Raw genomic sequence first — 23,485 nt, forward strand, 5'->3', positions numbered from 1 at the left:
TCATTCTGAGGTTTGCCTATTGATTTGTTGCTTTTCACAGGGTTTACTTCACAGTGGGAAAAAGAACTATTTGTCTGGACTGTGCACGCCTATCAGATCATTTCTGTATTTATTGTGAAGGTTTACAATCTGGCTTTCAATTGAATGATACTCATCAGAGCAGCTTGCAAGGGACAGTGGTGGTGGTGGTAGGAAACTCCCTGCAGCTGTTCTTCTTTGGCCAACAAATGGGGCCAAACTTGTTGCAGGGAGGGGTTTGGAAGAGAGATCCTTACTCTCTTGTAGCAGAGCTAACACAGTGTTGATTGCTCCAAGCACATTAAACTTGGTTAGATTTACATCTGCCATCATCCAACTTTAAACTAATGTTAGCCATAAAAATACTTAGGCTAGAATAAATCACAGACACTTAGTTTTGCAAATAAGTGAAGTGCAAATACATTTCAGAAGTTACAGCAAACAAGTCTACTTCCGCTGGCAGTAAAAACAAAGAAGAAAAAGAATTTTGTTTCCTTACAAAAAGGATCATATAATATTTGGGTTAGCAAAGATGCAGGCTGTACAAATCTTTTTAGAGATTGAGTTCACTTGGCTTTTTGCTTGTAGCTAGGAGCCATGCCGCAGCTCCAGCTTGTTCCAGCAGGTGGCAAAGAGAGAAAGAAGTTTGGGGGAGAAAAGGCTGCTGGGAACCTGCTCACACTCACTGGCAACTTCAGCTCAGGGCTCTGGTTAACCCTCTCATACCCACATGTGATTGTATAGTACATCACTGGTGTTTACCTTTCTGCATCATCCTTCCTTGGATGCGGGGGGAGGGGGAAGCAGCCTCCCAGAGGTCTTGGCTGATGGGTGTTGACAGAGGGTGCCTCCTTGCAGCTCTGCAGCCACAGGGCAACTAGCACTTAGAGCCAAATGTTCTCTCTGGTAGGAAAAAGGAGGTACCGGTACTTAGCCCTGCTCCTTCTCTGGCCGATGGAGGGGGCCAAGCTAGTCTTCGCCTTGCTGTGATGTTCTTCTTGAGAGTCAGGGGTACAGCCCCTTCAGTGGCATAACCTCCCAGGTTATGCAGGAGAGAGAGTCTTGTCATGAATTGGTCAGAAAATCATTTACATTACAGGAAAAAAATTTTCATCATGGTACAGGATGCTGCTATCATGGGAAGGAGGAGGAATATAAAGATGAGCCCTGCTGGACCAGGGCAGCAGTCCTACAAAGCCACAGAGAATAGCATGAAGGCAACACCCATCCACAGTTGTTTTTCCTTACATCTAGTGAAACACTCCCTCACAGCATTGGGAGGGTTCATCTTGCCATCACACCTAAATCGCCTTTGGCAAATTCATCCTCCCTGACTTGGCTGAAGCCACGTTTCATCGCAAGGATAGGGAAACTGTGTCCCACCACCCCCAGCATGGCTGGCTAAGTGCTCCCTCATCCTTGACGATTTGCCTGCTGGCCGGGGCTGGTGGAAGTCAGAGGCCAGTAACATGTGGAGCAGGCTTCCCTCACCTGGTACTCTCCATGCATTTTGAAATACGTTATTCCTGACTGCTGGACACACTCACTGGGGCTGATGGGAGTAGTTGGGAACATCTGAAGGGACATAGGATCCAAAACTCTGTAGGCAGCACCAACGTAGATGGGTCAATTATCTGCCTTGACCTAAGGCAGCTCCCTGCTGTTTTCGTTAAACTTTCAACATATGGAAGACCACAACCACTAGAACACAGTAAGTGTCCTGTAGTGTTTCTACTAGTCCAGTATTTCTTAAACTTGGGTTCCCAACTGTTGGACTACAATTCCCATTATCTCCCTACCACTGGTCCTGCTAGCTAGGGATTATGGGAGTTGTAGTCCAAAAACAGCTGGGGACCCAAGTTTGAGAAACACTGGACCAGTCCATCATCCTGTTCTCAAAGTGGCCTACCAGATGCCTCTGGGAAGCCCGGAAGCAGGACCCAAGAGCAGTAACACCCTCCCCACTTGTGAATCCCAGCAACTGGCATTCAGGGGCCTATGGCCTCCAAAAGAGGGTGTAGATCATAAGCGTTGTGGTTAGCAGCCATCTTAACAGGCCGTGAGTTCCATAAATTAATTTATGCCATGCATGAAGTAGATGTTTTGGAGGCCCAGGGAACTGAACCCTAGTTTCACAAAGAGCAGGGCAGTAATATTTACGACTAGGCGTGCTAATCAGGCTGAATCTGGTTCCATGCTGCAGCCACGGGATTGTAAGAGCTTCCCAGTGTACCCAGTTGCAACCACCCCCACCCTCTGCTTCTCATGCTCTGTTCTACAGCATAGTTGTGACGCCCCCCTGCAGTGTGGAACTCAGTGCAGCCAAACCGGTTGTGCTATCCCAAAACTGCCACTGGTGTTCCCACAAGCCCAAATGCTCGCACATGGCAAATAAAATGACCTCATAGACAACACTCAAAAGCAGCTTTCCCATTCTGTTGCCCTCTAGGTCTTGCGGACTTCAACTCCCATCAGGCTCAACCAGCCAGCCAATGGCCAGGGATGATGGGAGTTGTAGTCCAATGACACCCAGTATGAACATAGTCAGAGACAGCTGGGAAAGGGTGAAGGCAGAACTGCAATGCTGGCTAAAGCAATCAATTCATCATTAATAAATACATCACTTTATTTTCTTATACAGAGAAATACTATTTTCTTCAAGGTGTCTCTTTTAAGCTTTTAAAAATACATTACCAAGTCAGGTCCCATCTCCCTTTGCCCCACCCCACCCCACTTGCTGCTCAAGCATACAACCAGGATGTCACAGTATTCATGGACATACACACCCCAACTGTCTCCCAGAGCCTCGGATGCAGCCAAGGTCCAAGAGCGCTTGGTGCCAGCTTGAGGAGCACACCCAAAATCAGGAGTGGGAAACCGGATGTGCCCCAGATGTTGCTGGACTTTGCCTCCCAGCCATGGCAGCAAAGATGGCAAGTGATCTGGGGTGATGAAAACTAGATTCCAGCAACATCTGGGGGGTCACAGGGTCACCATCCTTGCCCTAAGAGATATACTGCAAGTACCTATTTAATCCCACTAGATCTAATCGGAGGTGTGCCAAGGGTGCCTGTATGTGTGTGCACATACATGCGTGTGTGTGTGTGTGTGTGTGTGTGTGTGTGTGTACACCCACCCACCCAGAGAGAGAGAGAGAAGAGGAAGTCCAAGTTTGGGGACATAGTCCCCGAAGAGCAGTCAAGAGTAAATAAATAATCTCATGTTCGCACCAGAACTGATTGATGCTTCCCAGCAGCCAGATTGTTGAAAAAGAGCTTTGTCCCAAGAAGCTTTCATTAAAAAAAAATCCCCTTAAGCAAAAGTCGGCCATTGATTCTATAAAAAGCATCGAGTTTTCTCCAAGTTATTCTTCTCCCTCTTTTCTATCAGAGAGAAAGTGCAGTTAATTATTGACATTTTGGCTTCACAGTTCTACGTGGATCAAACGCCCTTTATTTAAAATAAATTTAAAATAATAATCCAGCAACCTCAGGAGTGGAGTTCACAGCTCTTTTAAAAAAGAGAAACAGAGGCTGGGTCCCTAAATCCTATGGCAGCACTGGAGGACTTGGTGGCAGGAAGCCCAACAAGGACAGCTGTGTGGCCATGCCAAAGTGGCAAGAGGCCGCTCACTGGGGCCTAAAACGCAGGAAGAGCTTTTCCTTTCTCTGACTACTTATCCGTGCTGGGTTTAAGACAGGAGGGGAGACCAGTGGCTCCCTCAGGATGTTAGTGGACTACAACTCCCATCTTCCCTGAACATTGGTCATTGCTTGGGTTGGGCTGGTGGGGGTTGTAGTCCACCAGTGGACCACATGCTCCCCATCCCAGGCTTCAAAGAAGGGTGGCAGACAATATGATCAATGGTTGTCCAAGGCAGGTGATAACAGACCAACTCGCTCCAGTTTACTTCCTTTAGCCAGGAAGGTACATCTAGAAGCATTAGCTGCATAATCAGTGCCAGAAGGGTTGCATGGACAGTCACTGTGGAAAGGAGAAAGCTTTGCTCACTTTTAGCAGAGCCTCACATAACCCCTTTGCCCATCTAGTTGCCAGCCTAACATGACTGTATCCAGTGCAGCTGCTCTGCTTGTGCAACAAAACTTCTCCTTCCTCTCCTCCCCATTTGCAGCCCCCAGGGTAACTGGGACAAGTACATATCTGCCTAGATTAGACCCAATGGTCGCAGGGATCTGATTTCTGTTAATAGCACCAGAACCCACCTGTGAATTGTGAGAATCCCAGATGAAGTTCGGAAGTGTCTGATGTGCCCCGGAAAAGGCATTCACTGAAGCAGTGGCCAAAGAGGAAGGGGAAGCGGGTATCTCCCCTGCCCCTGACGTTCACCTGAGATGGTCAACACTCCTCAGACGTTTATTTTCCTAATATTATCCTTTCCTCGCCCTCCCTCCCTCCCTCGCACGAGCAAAACTGCGACTTCAAAACGAACAAACCTTAGTAAAAGCTGCTTTCTCATCAGTAAAAATTCAGTCCCCAAAACCCCAAGTCAGGAATCACTGATTATTTCATCTGTTCGTATGCAGATGGGTAGAGGAAGTGAGGATTAGGCAATCCAGATGAGCATAATGTATTAAAATCACCAGGAATTCAGGTTCAAGTCTGCTTGGGGTAGGGCTGGAAGACTTCCACCCTGCAGCGGCCATCTCAAATCACCGTTACAGAGCAGACTCAGGAAGGGGGTCTACCGCAAGAGCTGTAAACAAGAGTCCTCTTGGTAAGTCCGTTCCAGGAAGTTGCGCTAATGTTTCAGCCACGGGTGGGCTTCAAGGGAAGCTTTGCTCCTGTCTCCGTAATCGTACAAGAGTTCTTCGCCGGCTTTAATGTCACGGGAGGCGACCAGAATGAGGTGGGGCGTGCCATCAATGTCATGAAGTTTTGTCTGACAGTTGCCGCATTTGCTGTGATTGATCAGCCTTCCAAGACGGTGGGTCTCTTTTGTGGCATCAACACTAGAGCAGAGAAGAGAAGGAACGCTAAATCAAGAAAGGCACAATTTCTCTAGCAAAGCCTTGGGTCCCCAGATGTTGTTGGACTGCAATTCCCATCATCCCTGGGCACTCGCCCTGCTAGCTAGGAATGAGGGGAGCTATAGCCCAACAACCTCTGATGGTCCAAGGTTGGGAAAAGCTGCTCTAGGCCAGAGGTTCTCAAACTTGTTTCAGAATAAAAATTTGTTCATGCCACGCTGTTTTTTTTTTATTGATAAGAAATACACTGGAAAAGAAAAAGAAAAATTCCCAGCAGTGCTTGATTTATTACATAGAACACAACTACTTTATACTGTGATCTTGGGATATCCAGAAAGTATAGAACAATGCAGCTACATAAGAACATGAAACATTCCCAGAAATAATTATAAACTAGCCTCTTAAACATGTACCTTAAGTATGTACACAAACACAATGAGAGGTGTAAGTTTGCTTTTCCAGGTAATCTCATCTATATTAGGTCGTAATTTGAGACAAACAGACTCTCGTTTCATCAACATAAAGAAGCCTCTCTCTTTTCTGATCTTCCATATTTGTCAGAGTTGAAAATCCCTGTTCACAACAATATGTCATGGAGAACTGTAGAGTAGCTATGCTCTTGAAGAAAAGCGTGAGTACTGTTCCTGGTTGTGTATCCAAAAGAAATTATTACTATGCTATACTATGCTATGCTATGCTATGCTATTGCTATTGCTATTGCTATTGCTATTGCTATTGCTATTGCTATTGCTATTGCTATTGCTATTGCTATTGCTATGCTATGGTGAAATGTTTAAATGTTTAAATGGTCCTTGAATCTTTCCACCACACTTGCCTCACCCTTTGAGAACCAGTGCTCTAGCACACTGGTGGGAAAGTCTGCAGCCTTCTGTATGACATTAGAACACAACACCCATCAGCCCTGGCCCTTTGGGGCTGAAGGGAATTGGAGTCCCACAACGTCGGGTGCACCACATGTCTCCCATCCTGGCTCTGTGTCATGGGAGTCATAGGCAGAAAAAGCTTCCAAACTACTCTAACATGGCCTGATTCTCAGTAAATATTTTGCCAGGATAAGAGGGAAATATGCCCCTTCCATTTTCATTCAGGAACCCGCCCCCATATCTCCAAGCCAAGGAAAACCCCAAGTGCGAAGCTGTCTGAAACAACATTACCTCACCCTCCAAATTAGGGGTAGGGACTCTGTGGCCTTCCCAATGTTGTTGGACTACAACTCTCATCATCCATGACCACTGACCTACTGGCTGGGGCTGATGGGAGTTGAAGTCCACAGGCTCCCCAGCCCTGATGTAAGATGCATCTTCGCAGAAGGAGTGCAGCTCACCAGTATGTTTTTCTCAAGTACTGGAAGTAGTACATATAGCAGCCAGTGGAAGGGTCTTGGGCATATACAGCTTCTCGTTTCTTGGCATCCGTGATCTCAATGAGGTCCCCGTGATATTCAACCACAAACTCCCCTCGTTTAAAATGCTTGGTTGCAATGACCCCTCGTCCTTTACCATCAATGAAGTCAATCTGCAGAGAAGAAGAAGACATGTTAACCTACCTGCAGGCCAGGGACGACTGCAGCTGTAGCTATGGACTTGTGGGTCTCCAGTGGGATCTCCCCCGTTCTATCTTTGAGGAGCCGATCCCTGTTAACATATTATGAACTGCTTCTGAGACCTCCCAAATTTCTAAAATAGATTACTGCCTAAGACATCAAGCACTCCAAAGCTCTGTGGGGAACCGGCTGCCCTCCAGTTGTTGCTGGACTGCAACTCCCATCATTCCCAGCCGCTGGCTGTGCTAGCTAAGCCTGATGGGAGCTGGAGTCCAGTGACATCTGAAGGTCACCAAGTTGATTACCTTAGGGTCAGATTTCCCTTTCTTTTGGAGAAGCGGTCCAGGGACTCTGGCCCTAACAGCACCATATATTTAAAGCACTATGATGCTGTTTTACATAGTCATGGCTTACCCAAAGACTCCTGGGAGCTGTAGTTTGTTAAGGGTGCTGAGCATTATTAGGAGACACACACACACACACACACACACACACACACACCGTTTGCCCTCACAGAGCTAAAATTCTCATAGTGGTTTAACAGCCAGTATTTCTTCCTAGGGAATTCTGGGAACTGCAACTCTGTGAGGGGAACGAGGGTCTCCTAATGATTCTCAGGACCGGGGCTGGCCCACCCATGTCTTGGGCAGCAGGAGCCGCAAGGGCAGCAGTTCCGGCCTCCAAGGAACCCATTGCCTGTTGCTGCTGCCACAGTGGCAGCAATGGCGGTGGTGCCCTCCTTGGCAGGACCCCCCCCCCCGTGGCAAACAGGCAAATAGAGGGTGCTGCCAGTCTCCTCCCACCTTCCTTCCCAATGTAGATCTTCATCCCCCTTCGTTCCAGATGTAGATCTTCTTCAACCCCTCTTCCCCGGCAGGGTGGGTTGCCATTTTGTGGTTTGCCTCAGCTGCCAAAAAGTCTTGGCCCAGCCTTGTTCAACCACCATTCCCTGGATTCTCTTGAGGGAAATTTAAGGGGTGGAACACTGCTTTAAATATACACTGCTGGTGGGGCCTCTGAGTCAGAAGCAGAACTGCACACGGGGAAGCCTCCCCCCCCAAAGCCTAGGACTTCACCCTGCTGTCCTCAGAAGATTTCACCACAGAGCCCTCGGCGCAACCAGAGCTTCCCCTGCCCTGTCAGAGTAAAAGGCTGCCGGAGCAGGCTGGGGCCCTTTAACAGAAAGCAGAGTTTGTGGCTGGGACAGAACTGCTGCCTCTGTGTGGGACTCAGTCCAAGGCTGACCGTTGCTGCAGAAACACCCGATTTCCGCTCTCTTGTTGCAGTCGGCCTGAACCCAGCACAGAGCAGCTGCTACCTCACTGGAGGTCAGAGGAGGACAGAATTATGATTATTTTTATTTATTAAATTTTTTAGTTGCTTTATTTTGCTCAAGGCAACAAAAAAAAACCCTTCAAAAATATTTACATTACAATATTACAATAATCTGTTGTAATACTACAAACAACTAAAAATAAATACCTCCCACTTGGGGTGGGGTTACCTTCAAAATATCCTACCCAGTACCCCTGCTGTATACTAATACAGTGGTGCCTCGCAAGATGAAAATAATTCGTTCCGCGAGTCTTTTCGTCTTGCGATGTTTTTCGTCTTGCGAAGCACGGTCCGTCGCAACTGCGCCTCTTCAAGCGGCTTTAAGAAAAAAGCGCAAGACGTTTTCGCCTTGCGAAGCAAGCCCATAGGGAAATTCGTCTAGCGAAGCAACGCAAAAATGGAAAACCCTTTCGCCTAGCGAGTTTTTCGTCTTGCGAGGCATTCGTCTTGCAGGGCACCACTGTAGCTAACTCACTCTCCACAGGAGAATCCCAGCGTTGCCAAAATGGCACCTGGTGGACTGGGAGGAACTCCTGGGATTGCAACTGTGCTGCTTGGCACTGATGGGAGTTGTGACCCAAACGGGTTGGGGAAGGCTGCCCCAAGGCAGGAATGGGGAACCTGTAGCTTTTTAGTGGCTGCTGGGCTACAGCCTCATCACTCCTGCTCACTGGTCTTGCTAGCTGGGGCTGATGGGAAACATAGTTCACCTGGAGGTTCACTGGCAGCCCAGGCCTGCCCTTGGAGGACAACCACTGCCAGCAGCAGTGCCAGGATGCTGTTGCCGTTACCTGCATGCCATCTTCTTTGCCGCTCTCTATTAAGTCATCTATCCGTTTTTTCTCCTCTATCTGAAAAGAGATCAAGAAACATAGCAATGCTACTTGGAAACACTACATTTATCAGAATGAGCCTAGGGCTGTGATCCCATGCACACTTTCTAGGGAGGAAGCACTGCTGGGCTCCATGGGGCCTACTGCTGAGTAGACATGCAAAGTGTGCACAGGATCACTGCCTAAGTGCTACTATTTAGAAAGTTCCTGAAGGCTTGCTCCCAAGCAAACATGATGAGGGATACAGCACTTAAGCAAAAGAGTTGGGCTGCAATCCTAACACACAACCACACACTTATTGGGAAGTCAAACTGATCACAGCGAGACTTGTTTCCCTGTAAATGCACATAGGATTGCTACTGCACAATGATAAAATCTCCCATTTCATATAAGCATTCCACAGCCCTTATTTTGTGTAAGTTCGGGAATATAAATACGATACACACACTGAAGCAAAAGTCTTGGCTTTGTTATATGCATGAAGTGGCAAAAGGATTCTCAAAGCCTCATAGAATGTCTGTGGTGGAGAACCTATGATGTCCCAAGGTTGATGGACAGCAACTTCCTCCAGCTTGGGCCACTGGCCATGCTGCCTGGGGCTGAGGGCTGTTGAAGTCCAAAGACCTCTGGAGGGCCACAGGGTCCCCAGTCCCTACAGCCAAAATGTCACATAGAAACAACAGCATTGGGGGCAGCAAATAGTTCATAGACCTCCTCTTGATGCCACCCTTCCAGAAAGGCCACAGAAACCTTTAAAAATAACCCCCAAACCCCAATACCTCAAAACCCTCATGCAACAGAGGTGCAATGTAATGTAACACAATTGCTTCGGTTACATGTGCAGTAGAGGAGTGGGGAACCTTAAGCCAGATCCTGATTCTCCCCCAACAGGCCAAACTGTGACTTCAAAGCACAGCGCTGCTCTTTAAATCCCCAGCACACATGGTCAAACTGAGTGGGATTAAACCCTCAGGTTGTCAGCTGATGAGAGGAAAGTTTGACCCTGCAGGGGTCACCTCTGCCAATTCATTTCCTGCCTGACAGGGCTGGCAAAGCAGACCCCAGCAGGATTGGTGAGCGAAGGGTTTAATCCTGCTGACTGCCAGGGCCTGCTTGGCCAGCAAGTTGCCCACAGGGAACGCTCTGGTGAAGGAGACCCCAGGAGAAGGGAACCCTGCTCTCCTGCCTGTCAACTGATATCACCCAGTGGCATGAGTTGAGGGACAGGTGGGTGTGATTTGGGGGAAATCTCCTCATGGACTAACCTGGACACCCAGGCAGGCCTAGACTGGTCTGCAGGCCAAAGGTTCCAACCCTTGCAGTAGGGCTTAGAAACCAGGAGCTAGTGAAAAAGGCTCCATGAAAAAATAAACCCAATGCAGCTTACAAACAAAACTTAAAAGTCTGAGACCACTAAAATTTGTAATGCAGGATCAGTAATCTTGGGGTCCTGCTCATGTGCCCACTGGCTGAAACTGACGGCACTAAAAATTTTTTTTTTTAAATGACTGCACTGGTGAGCACATGAGACAGGGCTTTCCCAGTGGTGGCCCTTAAGTTGTAGACCTCTCTTCCTGTTATCATTTGTTTGGCCCTGTCAGGTTCTGGCATTCAAAGGAGGCCTAAAACCATACAATTTTCTACTACTGCCTTTAAGAGAACGCTGATGATCTAACTCAGCACCTCCCATACATCTGTATGTCCGTATGCCTTAAGTTTCTCTCTGTATGTTGCTTTACTAGGTTTTGCTTGGCCCCCAAAAGTGACTAAATAAGCAAGTGGAATTAAAAGAAAACAAAACCAGAAACAAGGAACTGGGCTGTCAGATGGGGCAGTCATTCCCATGGAACCCTTTGTAAGAGTTTTCACAGTTCCTTGGTGGAGCATCTGTCCCCAAGGGGTGTTTGGGGTTTGGCAAAGCTGTTTGAAGAGGCACCACAAGAGAAGACAGTACCTGTAATTCTTTTTTGCTCTTCCGGGAGCTTCTTCTAACAGGGTAATAATCTGTGACCTTTCGGTTCTGCTGCGGTTTCCCTTGGGCTCTGAGAGAGATGGAGAAAGCCACATGAACGCCCAGGGGCTCCCCCACTCTCCTCTTAAATCAGCCTCGTCTCTCCCAGGACAGGGCATCTCTGTGCTTAGTACGCCTATGAGGTTGCCACATCCCCATTCTGCTTGGGAGAGCTCAGTGTCGCCTCAAAGCTCTGCATCCTTTTGGCTTGGAGATGGGGGAGGGGGGCTGTGGCTTTTCAGCGGCTGCTGGACTCCCAACACCCCTGACCTTTGGCCTTGCCAGTTGTGGCTGAAGGGAGTCCAATAACATCCAGCAACCACAGATCCCCAAGCCCTACATTATACCGTAACAACACCCAAAATCACCTTGCAATTGAAATCGCCGCTTATACAGTCAGTTTATGTGATCAATTTTTAAATGTCCTACCTCTTTCCTGTGATTTAGCTGTGATTCCTACGTTGCAGGAGATCCCTTCCAGCTCTACAACTCTATGATTCCCCTCTTCCTCTTGTGGGTCCTTTTTATCCTCTTCACGTTATGATAATTGGTTATTCCCACTAGGTGTCATTATTGCTATGCCTGGGAGTACAGGCAACCCTTGTTTTGCACGGGGATTACATTATGGGTCATCATGTGCATCGGCAGAGCATGCATAAACCCACCCCACCCCCTTTTTCTGCCACTTCTAAGTTTGTGGTGATGCACGTGAGCACAGTTGCGTGTTCTCAGAATGCATGCAAAACAGGAGTTGCATGTACAGTATTTTTTTACTGTTTAAAGACTGCACTCTAGTGGCACCTACTGACAATAAGCAGGCATTAAAAGGTAAAGGGACCCAGACTGTTAGGTCCAGTTGTGACCCACTCTGGGGTTGCGGCGCTCATCTCGCTTTACTGGCTGAGGGAGCCGGCGTACAGCTTCCGGGTCATGTGGCCAGCATGAGTAAGCCGTTTCTGGCGAACCAGAGCAGCGCACGGAAACGCCGTTTACCTTTCTGCCGGAGTGGTACCTATTTCTCTACTTGCACTTTGATGTTGCTTTTGAACTGCTGGATGGGCAGGAGCAGGGACCGAGCAACGGGCGCTTACCCCGTCGTGGGGACTGTGGTTTAGACCACAGCGCCACCCGCGTCCCTAAGCAGGCATTAGCCCCATTTAAAAAGTGACAGCTTTATTAAGCCAAGAAAAGCCATTCCATCAGGCTACAAGAAAGGAAGAAAAACGGGACTGCAGGGTCTTGCCATCAGCCCTGCTGAGAGACCAGCAACATGTGGTCCTCCTCTCTTCAAATTATTTTCCATTCCAGCTGGATATTACAAGAACTCCCAAACTAAGGAGCAGTGCTCACTTTCCCCCACTCCTCCCTCAACCTCTGCTCTTCCTTTTGCGTCATGACTTTCAGACTGTAAGCCTGAAAGCTGCCTTATCAGTTGCATTCCACAGCCACCCTTGGAGCCACACTTACTTTCTCTTGGAGCCAGGTTTGGTCTTGCTACCTTTCTTCGGGGCTTCCTTTCTGTTTGCTACATCAGCGGGCTCCGGAGGCAGGGCTTTTGGAGGCTGTGGGGCTTCGGGTTTGGGACTGGAGAAGGAGGCTGGAGATTCACACTCTTTGCTGTTCTGGTCCTCAGATTTCATAGTGTTGTCGGCTGCATTGCCAATATTTAGTCTGTCTGCAAATGATGGCCGGGGAGGGGGGGGGGAATGCAAATCAACATGAAAGGAGAGGAGGCTCACATCTGCTTTGCTCCATGTCAAAACAGTGCACCAGTTTAAACATTATTCTAACCCACAGGAGGCCAAAAAGGCTGTGGAGATAGACAGATGCGTTTGACGGCTAAACCCGTCCAACAACTGTGCACACAGGAGTGCTGTAGTAAGTGAGCTCTGCTTACCACCCAAACCTTGGTTCCTCTACCACTCGCCTCAGAAATCTTCTCTCTCTTTTTGCCTCATGGGCTGCATTACCATCTGGGCAACATTCCTCAGGCCACATGCCAGGAATAGAGGAGACCAGAGGCAAAGGTGTGCAGAGCAACAAACCTGAACTAGATCAAGGGAAGTAATAGTGCCACTGTATTCTGCTCTGGTCAGACCTCACCTGGAGTACTGTGTCCGGTTCTGGGCACCACAATTCAAGAAGGACACTGACAAACTGGAACGTGTCCAGAGGAGGGCAACCAAAATGGTCAAAGGCCTGGAAACGATGCCTTATGAGGAACTCTTCGACAGTGGAATTTGCTGCCAAGGAGTGTGGTGGAGTCTCCTTCTTTGGAGGTCTTTAAGCAGAGGCTTGACAACCATATGTCAGGAGTGCTCTGATGGTGTTTCCTGCTTGGCAGGGGGTTGGACTCGATGGCCCTTGTGGTCTCTTCCAACTCTATGATTCTATGATTCTATGAATGTTACCTCTGGGCTGTATCCAGTGCTAGTGGACAGATGGGATTTAACATTGCGCAAGCGAGAAATCCAGCGCAACCATTTTGTGCAAGCAGAAGCCCATTGTGCAAGAGATTGCGCAGTCTGTTATGTCACAGACATTGCCAGCATCCTACTTAGGCATTCTCTAGCGCAACGGCGTTCCACTGGGGCGACACTTTTCACCAGTGGAACAAGTCAGTCTGTAAGTGACCTCAACTCAGCACCACACTGGACACAACACGGGGCATATTAAGACCTTTGGAGGCCCTAAGGACTGAAATGATTATTGCACCCTCCCCGGTATGTAATTCAAAATAGAAACAACAAAGAAACCAAACTGCACAATATTCATTGGGGGACGGGGGATGAGACCAAATCAGGAACATCTAACTCAGAATACTATATCAGTAATAAAACATATATTTATTACAACACAGTCTGAGTCCTTTGCGTTAGTTAAATTATCGTTTGTAGGATGACCCCTGGTTTAGGTGGGAATAAGTAATAAAAAGAGAAAAGAGGGGGGGCGCGTGGGCAGAGTATGAGAATATATTTTCCCATGATGCTTCTTCAAATGCCACATTATTTTAATAAAACATCTCATGCCCCAAGCATGTACTTAGCCTACCTAATGGGTAACCCAGCATTGGATACCACCCCATGTCTCTACCTCCACCTTAGGAATGCCCTGGATACTAGGATATGCAAATCCTCCCTGTAAACACCAAACATGTTGGCTTGGGGTTGGGGAGGTACCGGGTGCCCTTCCCCCTCAATTTCCCCCCCAACTAAGCTATGTGCCCTTGCAGTGAAAAGGCTTAGCCTCTCTTGGTCTAGACTCTAGAGAGCTTGAGAGTCAGTGTGACGTTGAAAAGTTGAATGTGGATGGGCTGGGGGGGGGATGAGCTGTGTTCACATCTCTGCTCTCCAGATGGAGCTGGGCTCATCCTTGTGTCTCAGCCTAACCTACCTCACAGGGCTGTTGTGAGGATACAACACGGGGTGGGGAAGGGGAAAGATGCAGCACCCACAGAGATGATGCAACATCACTGTAAGAAGCCTCTTATGGTGCTTGTGAAAAAGCGTTTTCCCTCTGAGTGAAATCTAGGCAACAAATTTAAAAAGAAACATACATGTGCGTGCAAACACACACACACACCTTGATCGAAATGCCAACCAAGTCGCTAATAACAAAAGCTCATGCTTACCGTCTCCTTTTCTGTAGCTTTCATTCCCCATTTTGCTCTGGCATTTTGCCTCATGATGTGTGGCAGAGTTTTCCTCTTGAAGTGGAGGTCGTACAGAAGGAGGTTTGTTTGGACTCATGTAGGTATAGATTTTGGACTGGCAAGTAAATATGTTCTCCTAAAATGAAACAGTCAAAATATTCTAGTATGCAGGCACACGGGGTTCTCTTGGCATATTTTTGTGCTTCTTAAAAATGCAACTCTAGAATTGTGGTGGATAACGCCAGCTTTCTTTTGGGGGCGGGCGGGCGGACAGAGTGGGGAACTCACCAAGTTTCTAGCCCCTGAAGCTGAGGTTTACAACAGTGTGTACAATTCCCAATAAAATATCAGGATGCAACACTGGAAGAGAGAAACATGACTAGGATTCTTAGTGGCAATGCACATGCATACAATCATAGCACACTGACATGGCAGTAACTGCTACTGGACTCAATGTGGATTTCTTCCACGTCATGAATAGGACTGAGCACATAAGAAAAGCCCGGCTGGGTCAAACCAAAGATCGAATCCTGCCCAGCATCCTGCCACTCACAGTGGCTAACCAGGAAGCCTACAACTGAGGCATGAAGGCAACAAGCCCCTCCTGTCACATTCAGGGCTATACAGCTGCTGACCTGCCCTGGTACCTTTTGGTGAAGGGCAGGTGATACTCTAGTAACACTAACAATCTGCAAACTGGAGAAAATATCAGGAGCTCTACCCAGACACAACTAAGTGCACACCATATCCTATTCTACTAGGGAGAATAGAAGGGGGGGGCCCTGTGGACAAAGGGGGGCTATCGGCACCACAGTGGTAACTCCTGCCTTAGGGAGCAATGCCCACTAAAACAGTGGGGATTTGTTTCCAAGTAAATATTACACTTTCAAAATGGTACAAGGGACCAACAGTTCTATCCCTGGAGAAAAGGTCTAATTTTGTACAGCATTTAGCTTTTGAAGCACTTTAGAAATAACAATAACAGTAGTGATAATGAAAGTAGCAGCAAGCAGAAGGGGGTGAGGAGAAAGGAAGAAAAATGACTTTCTGAGCTTGGAGCAAGGAGCTCAAATTCTTGCTCAGCAATGCTGGCCTCGGTTACCCAATTCCTTTCTGGCCTCATCTATAAAATGGGGATTGATGCAGGCTGCTTGATCAGAGTTGCCCTGGGTGAACAGCATACACAATCTGGAGTATAAAGCACTCTTCATGGGGGGGGGCAAGCCCATAAAAGGCTACCATCCAGATCTGTGCCCCAACTCATTTTTAAAGTTCCTGAGAAGTCCAGGGGCTCTCGCCCCCTACTTTAAAAGGCTCTTTTGCAAAACAGGATCTTGAGTTGCCATTTCCAAGCTTCCGACTTGGTGGGACCCGAAGATGACCCAAAAGGCGAAGGCGGGGAGGATCCCAGACGGCGCCCCGCCGCCAGCAGCAGCAGCAGGAGTCCCTCTGCCCCCGACTGCCGCACAGCAAAGGCCCTCGCGGGGGCGGAGGACCCGGGAGGGGAAGCCCCCGGCGCGGCGTCCCCGGCTGCGCTTCCGAGCCCACGAGCCGGGCGCGCCAGAGGCCTTTTCCGCCCGCTTGGGTGGCGCCGCGCTGCGCCCCGGGCGCGCCGGAGAGGCCGAGCAACCTCGCCGTCTCCTGCCGGCAACTGCGGGGCAGGAGAGAGAGAGCGTGCGTGTCCCTGCGGGGAAAGGGCAGGGGGAGAGGAAGGGAAGCAGCGATCCCCCCCCCCGGCTTACCCCGTTCATCCTGGGCCGGCTGGCGCCCCGCTTCTCGGCGCTCTCGGCGACCACCTCCGCGCCGCCGTCGGCTCTGCCCTCTCGGGCTCGGGACATCTTCCTCCTCCTCCTCCTCCGGCCTGCGGGTGGAGCGGGGTCGGGTGGCGGGAAGAGGCCGGGCAAAGGCGGCGGTCAGAGCGCGGCTCATGCCCGGAGCCCCCGGCGCGCAAGAGGAGCAGCCGCCGCCGCCGCCGCCGCCGCTGCCCCGCTTCCCACCACCGCCATGTTTAAAGGGCTGGCCAGGCTCCTTCCCGGCCAGCAGGTGGAGCCGCGGCAGGCAGCTCAGCAGCCAGGGGTCATCTCCGTCGTCGTCGTCCCCCCCCGACCCCACGGATTAGCCTCCCCCGCCCCCGATTCCAGCTGCCAGGCTTCCAGCTCCGGCACAGACCAAATCGCCATTCACCCCAAGTCCCGCAAAAGCCTTTCTCCCTTTGATTTTCCGCCCCTCCCGCACATGCAGCCTAATTAAGCCCCCCCCCCCAACAGCGGCCCTGGTATGCACTGAGCATAAACTTCCAGACCCCCAGATATAGTTCCCGGCCTCTTCAAACAGACATAACGCTGGATGAGTTTCCCAAGTTACTATTCCTTCCTTCCTGGTATTTATGACAGCGCTTGATCCATAGCATGGCTTTCCCCCCCCGCGCCCCCAAAACAGTCCACCTCCTGCTCCCACTCAGCTTCCCCCTTCGCCCCTAGAGCTCACGCCTTTGCATTAGGACTTCAGATTCTTTAATAAAGGCACTGACACCAACAAACACGACCTGTTGAATTTCTGTATTCCACACAAGAACCTGCAATTGTATGCACCCCCACGATAGTTTTTTAAAAAGCTTCTTTTTTCTTATTCCACAGGGAGCCCCAGACCCCTTACAAAGTAGAAACCCTCCTCCCCAGAGAGTTCTGCTGTCATTTGCACTTTATATGCCAAATAACTCTCTGCCCTGCCTTTGCACCTAAGGCCCCACAGCCTATAGACTGAAATATTGTGGCAGGGAAACAGAATAATTGCAAAACAACCAAGTCATAAATACAGGCAGCCTCAGACATTTGACATTTATCTGTGCATATTCACTGTGTTCAGTTTTGCACTACAATTCAGATTATTGATGACTGTTGGCCATACAGACTGTGGCTGATGGGAGTTGTAGTCCAAAACGCCTGGAGGTGCCACGTTGAAGGATCCTTGGTGTTTATTTGTGCATAGCTGTCAACGTTCCCCCCTTTTTAAGCAAAATTCCCTTATTCCGAATAGGATTCCTCGCAAGAAAATGGAAAAGTTGACAGCTGTGTATTTGTGTGATGGCTTAGTCATGGAATAGCTCCAGTCATAGAATAGCTCCTTATACCTCTTTAAGCAGAAGCAAATTGCTTCCTTGGAGGTAGTTGGGCTACAAAATCTGGGACCTCAGACACTGGCCCATGGCTGCAACCTTACACATATACCTGCCTCAACTCCATGCTGGGAAATCTGAAGGAATATGGAGTTGAGGCAGGTATACGTACAGTAACAGTACCACGGTTCACATCCTCCTACATTTATGCAAGGTACCCCAGATACTACTTGAGAGCATAAGAGACTGTTGGATCATGCCAGTGTCCCGTCTAGCCCAGCCTCCTGTTCTCACAGTGGCCACCTTCAAGCAGGATCCAAGCCCAAGAGCCTCTCGCCTCCTGCAGTTTCCATCAACTGGCATTCAGAAGCATTACGGCCTCCAACCATTCAGCAGAGCAGAAGCATCGTGGTTCACAGCCGCTGGTTGTCTTTTCTTCCAAGAATTTGTCTCGCCATCCTTTTTTAAAGACATCCAAGTTGGTGGCCATAACTACCTCCTGTGCAAACAAGTTCCATAGTTGATAACTATGCACTGTGTAAATAAGTACTGTACAGTGGTACCTCGGGTTACATACGCTTCAGTTTACATACACTTCAGGTTACAGACTCCGCTAACCCAGAAATAGTGCTTCAGGTTAAGAACTTTGCTTCAGGATGAGAGCAGAAATTGTGCTCTGGCGGCGCAGCAGGAGGAGGAGGCCCCATTAGCTAAAGTGGTGCTTCAGGTTAAGAATGGGCCTCCAGAACAAATTACCGGTAAGTACTTAACCCAAGGTGCCACTGTACTTTCCTAGCAGAGGTGTTGCTCCATCTCCTTGATCATTTTGGGTGCCCTTTTCTGAACCTTTTCCAATTCTTCAGCATCCTTTTTGAGGTGATCTCATCTTCAATTATGCATTCCTTACAGTGCCCCCCATCACCTGAACTCCTAACCTTAAACAATTTCTACAGGGAAATGCTAATGTTCTTATTTGTGGCTACACATCTGGAAGTAGCCAAATCTTGGGGGTCTGCAGCAGGTTTGTCTGTTGATTCTTGGTACATACATGTTTGGTCAGTTGCCCAGGTTGGGAAATTGACATGCCAAATCAAAGTAGCCAGTGGCAAATTGGATCTTTTATCCTCCTACACTGCTTGGCATTCATCTCTTAAACATGATGTGATTATCAATTCAGACAACCACATCAAACTCATGGAAACCTTTGGGGAATTTACTGGACTAATGACCTTAATTCACAGTGTAGGCATTCTCTTTGTATTGGCATTAACCTTAAGCTGCCAGATACACTTTCTTCCATGAGAATTAAGCAACTAGCTACTGTTGTGGTTTTTTATTTGTCTTTCAAATGTTTGTTGTACAGTATGTGAAAATGCAAATTAAAAAAATACCAAAACAACAACAACACTTTTCAGAACGGTGAATTAACGAAACACTATATTTTATTCTACATACAAATCTTAATTTCGGCAGCTTCCACAATTTATCGATTCAAATCCTTTTCCTTTTTTTTTTAAAGTGCTTCCAATATTAATTAAACAGCAGACTTCTTTTTGATTTTTTAAAATTAAAATTATGAAAGCGGTGGATGGGAGGGTTCCCCTTTCGAAGAGGCATTATCTCATATTCAGAAAGGAATGCCTCTCCTTAGATAGGGCCCTTCAGAACTGTCAGGTAGCTATTTACACAAACTTACAGCACAAATCCTAACCATGTTCCAAGTAAGTCCTACTGAATTCACTGGGGCATACTCCCAGCTAAATGACATTGCAGAGTTAATCAATTTTAAAAGCCATGCTGCTAGACAACTAATCCTAGATGCAGGTAACAACCACATCCCAACACCACCCCCTTGACCACTGGTCCTGCTGGCTATGGATTATGCAGGGACAATGTACATAGCCTCAACAACAGCTGGGGAACCAAGTTTGAGAAACACTGGTATAATGCAACTCCCTTCAGCAACTATCCATTACAGCAACACACTGTAAAAGCTCTGGTTGAATCAGGTCCGAGGGGAAGCCCCACGCCTTTGGCTGTTAGATCCCTACAGAAGTGCCATAATCGTCTAAAACTGGGGACCACCATCCATGGTCCCCGTTTGTAAGGTGCCCCTGCTCCCCACCCCCAGGACAACTTGAAATTTTCCACCCACGCACCAAAAACCCCATCTCCCACGCTGCAGCTTAGTTCCGTTCACTTTTAAAAATTCACTCCACCAAAGGCAGACTCCTCCCCACTTCCCATCTTCGCCTGCTCTCCAAAGCACACTTTGCCCCCCAATCCCCACCATCTCTCTCCATTTGGGACCCCGCTCCTCCCATATCAAATTCTTCCCGAAACCCCATCCCATAATAGTCCTCAAACCAGTGGGGAGGAATACCTTTGCTCATGGTCGCCAGTAGCAAAGCTCACAGCCAGCAGCAAACGGGGCAGACGAGAAGCAGCCGAGGGGGGGCTCCTTTCTCCCCCGTTTTGGACAACCCGCAGCAAAGATGCGGGAGGCTTTCCCCAACCTCTCAACCGCTTTCAAAAAAATGGATACAGTGGAGTTTCTCCTTGTCGTTCGATTGGTCCGGCTGCCCGCCGCTCACGTTTCCCCGGCCTCTGGTTGGCTACGGCTCCCTTTCTGCACTTGAACCTCAGTACAGCTTCCCGAGGAGGAGTGTTTAAAATTGGCGTTCGGCTGCCGCCGATTGGCGAGCGAGGGGGAGAGCAGGCGCATGATAGGAGGAGAAGGGTGATAGTTGTCCCTCCTTCTCGGCGGGACTAACTCCACGTGTGTGTAACAGTTTCGAGTTATTATGTGTAGCAGGCGGAGGGTCCCAGCTGTTGTTGGACTGCAGCTCCCATTATCTCCCGACCGCTCGTCCTGCTAGCTAGGGTTGATGGGAGTTGTAGTCCAACAACAGCTGGGGACGCAAGTTTGAGAAACGCCGGCATAAGGAAACACACGTAGCTGATAGAAAGTGCCACAGAGTTCAAGCTGAGGCTTTTCTCCAATAAGGGGGTTTAGGGTTGCACCCTAAGGCTGTAAAACAGGTGTGGAATCTGCTTGCTTGCTTGCTTTTTTCATTAAGGTAAAGGGACCCCTGACCATTTGGTCAAGTCGTGACCAACTCTGGGGTTGCGACGCTCATCTCGCTTTATTGGCAGAGGGAGCTGGCGTACAGCTTCCGGGTCATGTGGCCAGCATGATTAAGCCACTTCTGGCGAACCAGAGCAGCGCACGGAGATGCTGTTTACCTTCCCGCTGGAGTGGTACCTATTTATCTACTTGCACTTTAACGTGCTTCTGAACTGCTAGGTTGGCAGGAGCAGGGACCGAGCAACGGGAGCTCACCCCATCGCGGGGATTCGAACCGCCAACCTTCTGATCAGCAACTCCTAGGCTCTGTGGTTTAACCCACAGCACCACCCGTGTCCCTTGCTCGTTTCATTGTTTGATTGTAAACCCCCCCCCACTCAAATAGGTTTACAAAAAGATTAAATAATAACACTGAGGAAAAATTACAAACCTATTTTAAAATATGCAAAGGTTAAAATACTGAAACATCTAAAAATTACCCTACCCTTCCCTCATTTTCCCTCCCACAATCTATATTTTCTCATACTGTATCAGGAATACTCTATAAAGGAGAGGGTAAGAGAAAGTCTGGATTGAGGGAGAAGAAAGTGTGGGAAAGCAGTGATATAGGACTTCTGTATGGGACAACATCTTATAGCCAAGAAAGAATCAATGGCGGTACAGGGAGCTTTCTACCCACATTAATCAGCAGTATGGGTGAGCCCTAAGTGAATGTCTCTTTCGCCTGACTCCTGTTGGTGAATCTTGGAGCTCGAGTAAAACACAATGCAGACCCCACTGCCTTCTCCCAATATGCAGTGCATAACTACTGAACCACCAATGAGTTTTACTTCTGAGGAGACATGCAACTATGGCGCTGCTGAAGTTGTGAGTATTCTTCACAAGTGAGATTATTCTTTAATAGCTATTATTTATTATTTAATAGTTGTTTTTATATATAAAAGTCTCAAAGTGTCTCAACATAAAATACAAGTTAGAATCATAGAATTGTAGAGTTGGAATGTACCATGAAGGCCAATTCGTTAAAACAATTCAACTAATATTTAAATAAACACAAAACACCTAAAATGTGCATCCTGTAACATAATAGTGTAAACTGGAGTGGAGGTTAGGCTGTATGATGCCTGCATCCCTTCTAATTCCTGAATCCAGCAAGGGTTAAAATCCACTGGAAGATTCCATTGTTGCATTAGCCAGGGAAAGGTCATAGTCATCATCTAAGTATGGAAGTGGATTTCTGTCAAAGGACAAATGGGTGGGAGTGCTCCCTCACCTGGCTCCTGTAAGAAAGACAAAACCAGAGTCCTGTGTGAGAGAGAGCTGGGCTAGAAGCAGGCAGAAGCCAGAGTGTGAGAGCCAGGGCTTTTTTTTGCAGCTGGAACTCGCATGAACTCAGTTCCAGCGCCTCTCAGGTAGGGACCATTGCCATTCTAAGAGACTGAGGGAGGTCTTAATGGTGAGTTCCAGCACCAAATTTTCAAGAAAAATAGTGGTGAGAGCCATGTTTGAGTTCTACTTGAATCCAAGCCTGAGAGAAGCAATACATTTATATATATATATTGCTTCTCCCAACATATGTATATGCATAGCTGTCAACATTCCCTTTTTTTGCGGGAAATTCCCTTATTCCAGCGCCGTTTCCAACTGCTTCCTGCTGCTATCCCGAATTGTTAGATATCTTGTAGACTGCCCCGGGACAGGTGAGGCTGCTGATCCCTTATTTTCAAATCTGAAAGTTGACAGCTATATATATGTGTGTGTATGTAAGTATATGTATGTTGTTGGTATCCGTCTGTCTCAGGAGAATCATAAAGACAGAGTCTCCCCTGTGTTGTAAACAAAAATTGCCCTTTTCCCTTATGGGGTATCCAAGAGCCCATATAGAGTCCTTACATAGGTTCCCTATTGGTAGGAGAGAATAACAGAGGCCAATCAGAGAATATTGAGAAGCAAAGTAGCTAGTAAGCTTGATCTTTATTGATCTGTTGCAACAGGGTGCTCCCCTCACCCGCAGGAGAGAGGAGGGACCCAGAAAAATGGTGCGCAAGGCCTTATAAAGACTTTTGAAATTCCCATCCTGTAGATCAGGACCACCCCCAGAAACATCATACGTACATCACAGAAGGGGTGTAACCTAAGACCACCCCTCAGATACATCACACCTACATCACAGAAAAGGCGGTCTAAAACAGAATTTTGAATATTGGTTTTCTCCTGTTGTTATCTCCTATCTGGCAGGTTACTTAACTGGATTGCCTGGGGAGCCTGGCCGTTCTTTTGTAGTGATAAATACTTAGTTCCTGGGCCAGGTCACAGACTCACACCCTATTCAAACACAGACATACCCTTAAGACAGGATTTGTGAAGGAAAAGACAATGGGGATGCTTTTCCAGTTTGACTTTGCAGAGAAAACATTTTAGGAATCAAAATGGTTCCAGGTTGGCCTTCCTGTGCTGATCTATGTACAGTGGTGCCCCACAAGACGAATGCCTCGCAAGACGGAAAACCCGCTAGACGAAAGGGTTTCCCGTTTTTGAGCTGCTTCGCAAGACAAATTTCCCTATGGGCTTGCTTCACAAGACAAAAACGTCTTGCGAGTGTTCTGATTTTTTTCCGCTTCCCCCCCTTTTTCTAAGCCGCTAATAGCCTTTTAGCCGCATAGCTGCTAAGCCTTTAATAGCCGCTAAACCGCTAATAGCACTAATCCGCTAATAGGGTTGCTTCGCAAGACAAAAAACCGCTAGACGAAGAGACTCGCGGAACGGATTATTTTCGTCTTGCGAGGCACCACTGTATGTGCTTGGTTGGTACACTTATGAACATTATCATATATCTAAGACAATAAAATTCCTATCACACTGTGAGTGAATAAAAAGATGC

At 48.1% G+C, this 23,485-nt stretch overlaps 1 protein-coding gene across 2 annotated transcripts; it reads right to left on the reverse strand.

Moving 5' to 3' along the window:
• Nucleotides 1-2,626: 2,626 nt before the first annotated feature.
• On the reverse strand, nt 2,627-20,046 carry KMT5A (lysine methyltransferase 5A). 2 transcript variants are annotated; one of them, XM_083476484.1, is made up of 8 exons: nt 19,900-20,045; nt 16,144-16,262; nt 14,381-14,537; nt 12,217-12,424; nt 10,693-10,780; nt 8,697-8,756; nt 6,352-6,542; nt 2,627-4,988 (listed from the first exon to the last, which is right to left on the reverse strand). In XM_083476484.1, exons 1-8 carry the CDS (start codon nt 19,907-19,909, stop codon nt 4,778-4,780), a joined length of 1,044 nt encoding a protein of 347 aa, XP_083332610.1. In that variant the 5' UTR covers nt 19,910-20,045; the 3' UTR covers nt 2,627-4,777. The 2 variants fall into 2 exon arrangements, 1 of the variants encoding a protein (XP_083332610.1); XR_014519432.1 differs by having other exon boundaries at nt 4,852-4,988; nt 6,265-6,542; nt 19,900-20,046.
• Nucleotides 20,047-23,485: the final 3,439 nt, after the last annotated feature.

The sequence above is a fragment of the Podarcis liolepis genome (genome assembly GCF_965112155.1).
Source record: "Podarcis liolepis genome assembly, chromosome: 15".
In the NCBI taxonomy this organism is placed as follows: domain Eukaryota; kingdom Metazoa; phylum Chordata; class Lepidosauria; order Squamata; family Lacertidae; genus Podarcis; species Podarcis liolepis.

What these genes read in the sequence shown, in the direction of transcription:
- KMT5A (XM_083476484.1), bottom strand. An exon ending in GCCGGCCCAGGATGAACGGG is followed by an intron (nt 14,538 to 16,143) that starts GTAAGCCGGGGG and finishes GTTTCATTTTAG; the next exon opens with GAGAACATATTTACTTGCCA. An exon ending in GCAAAGAAGATGGCATGCAG is followed by an intron (nt 6,543 to 8,696) that starts GTAACGGCAACA and finishes TCTTCTCTGCAG; the next exon opens with ATTGACTTCATTGATGGTAA.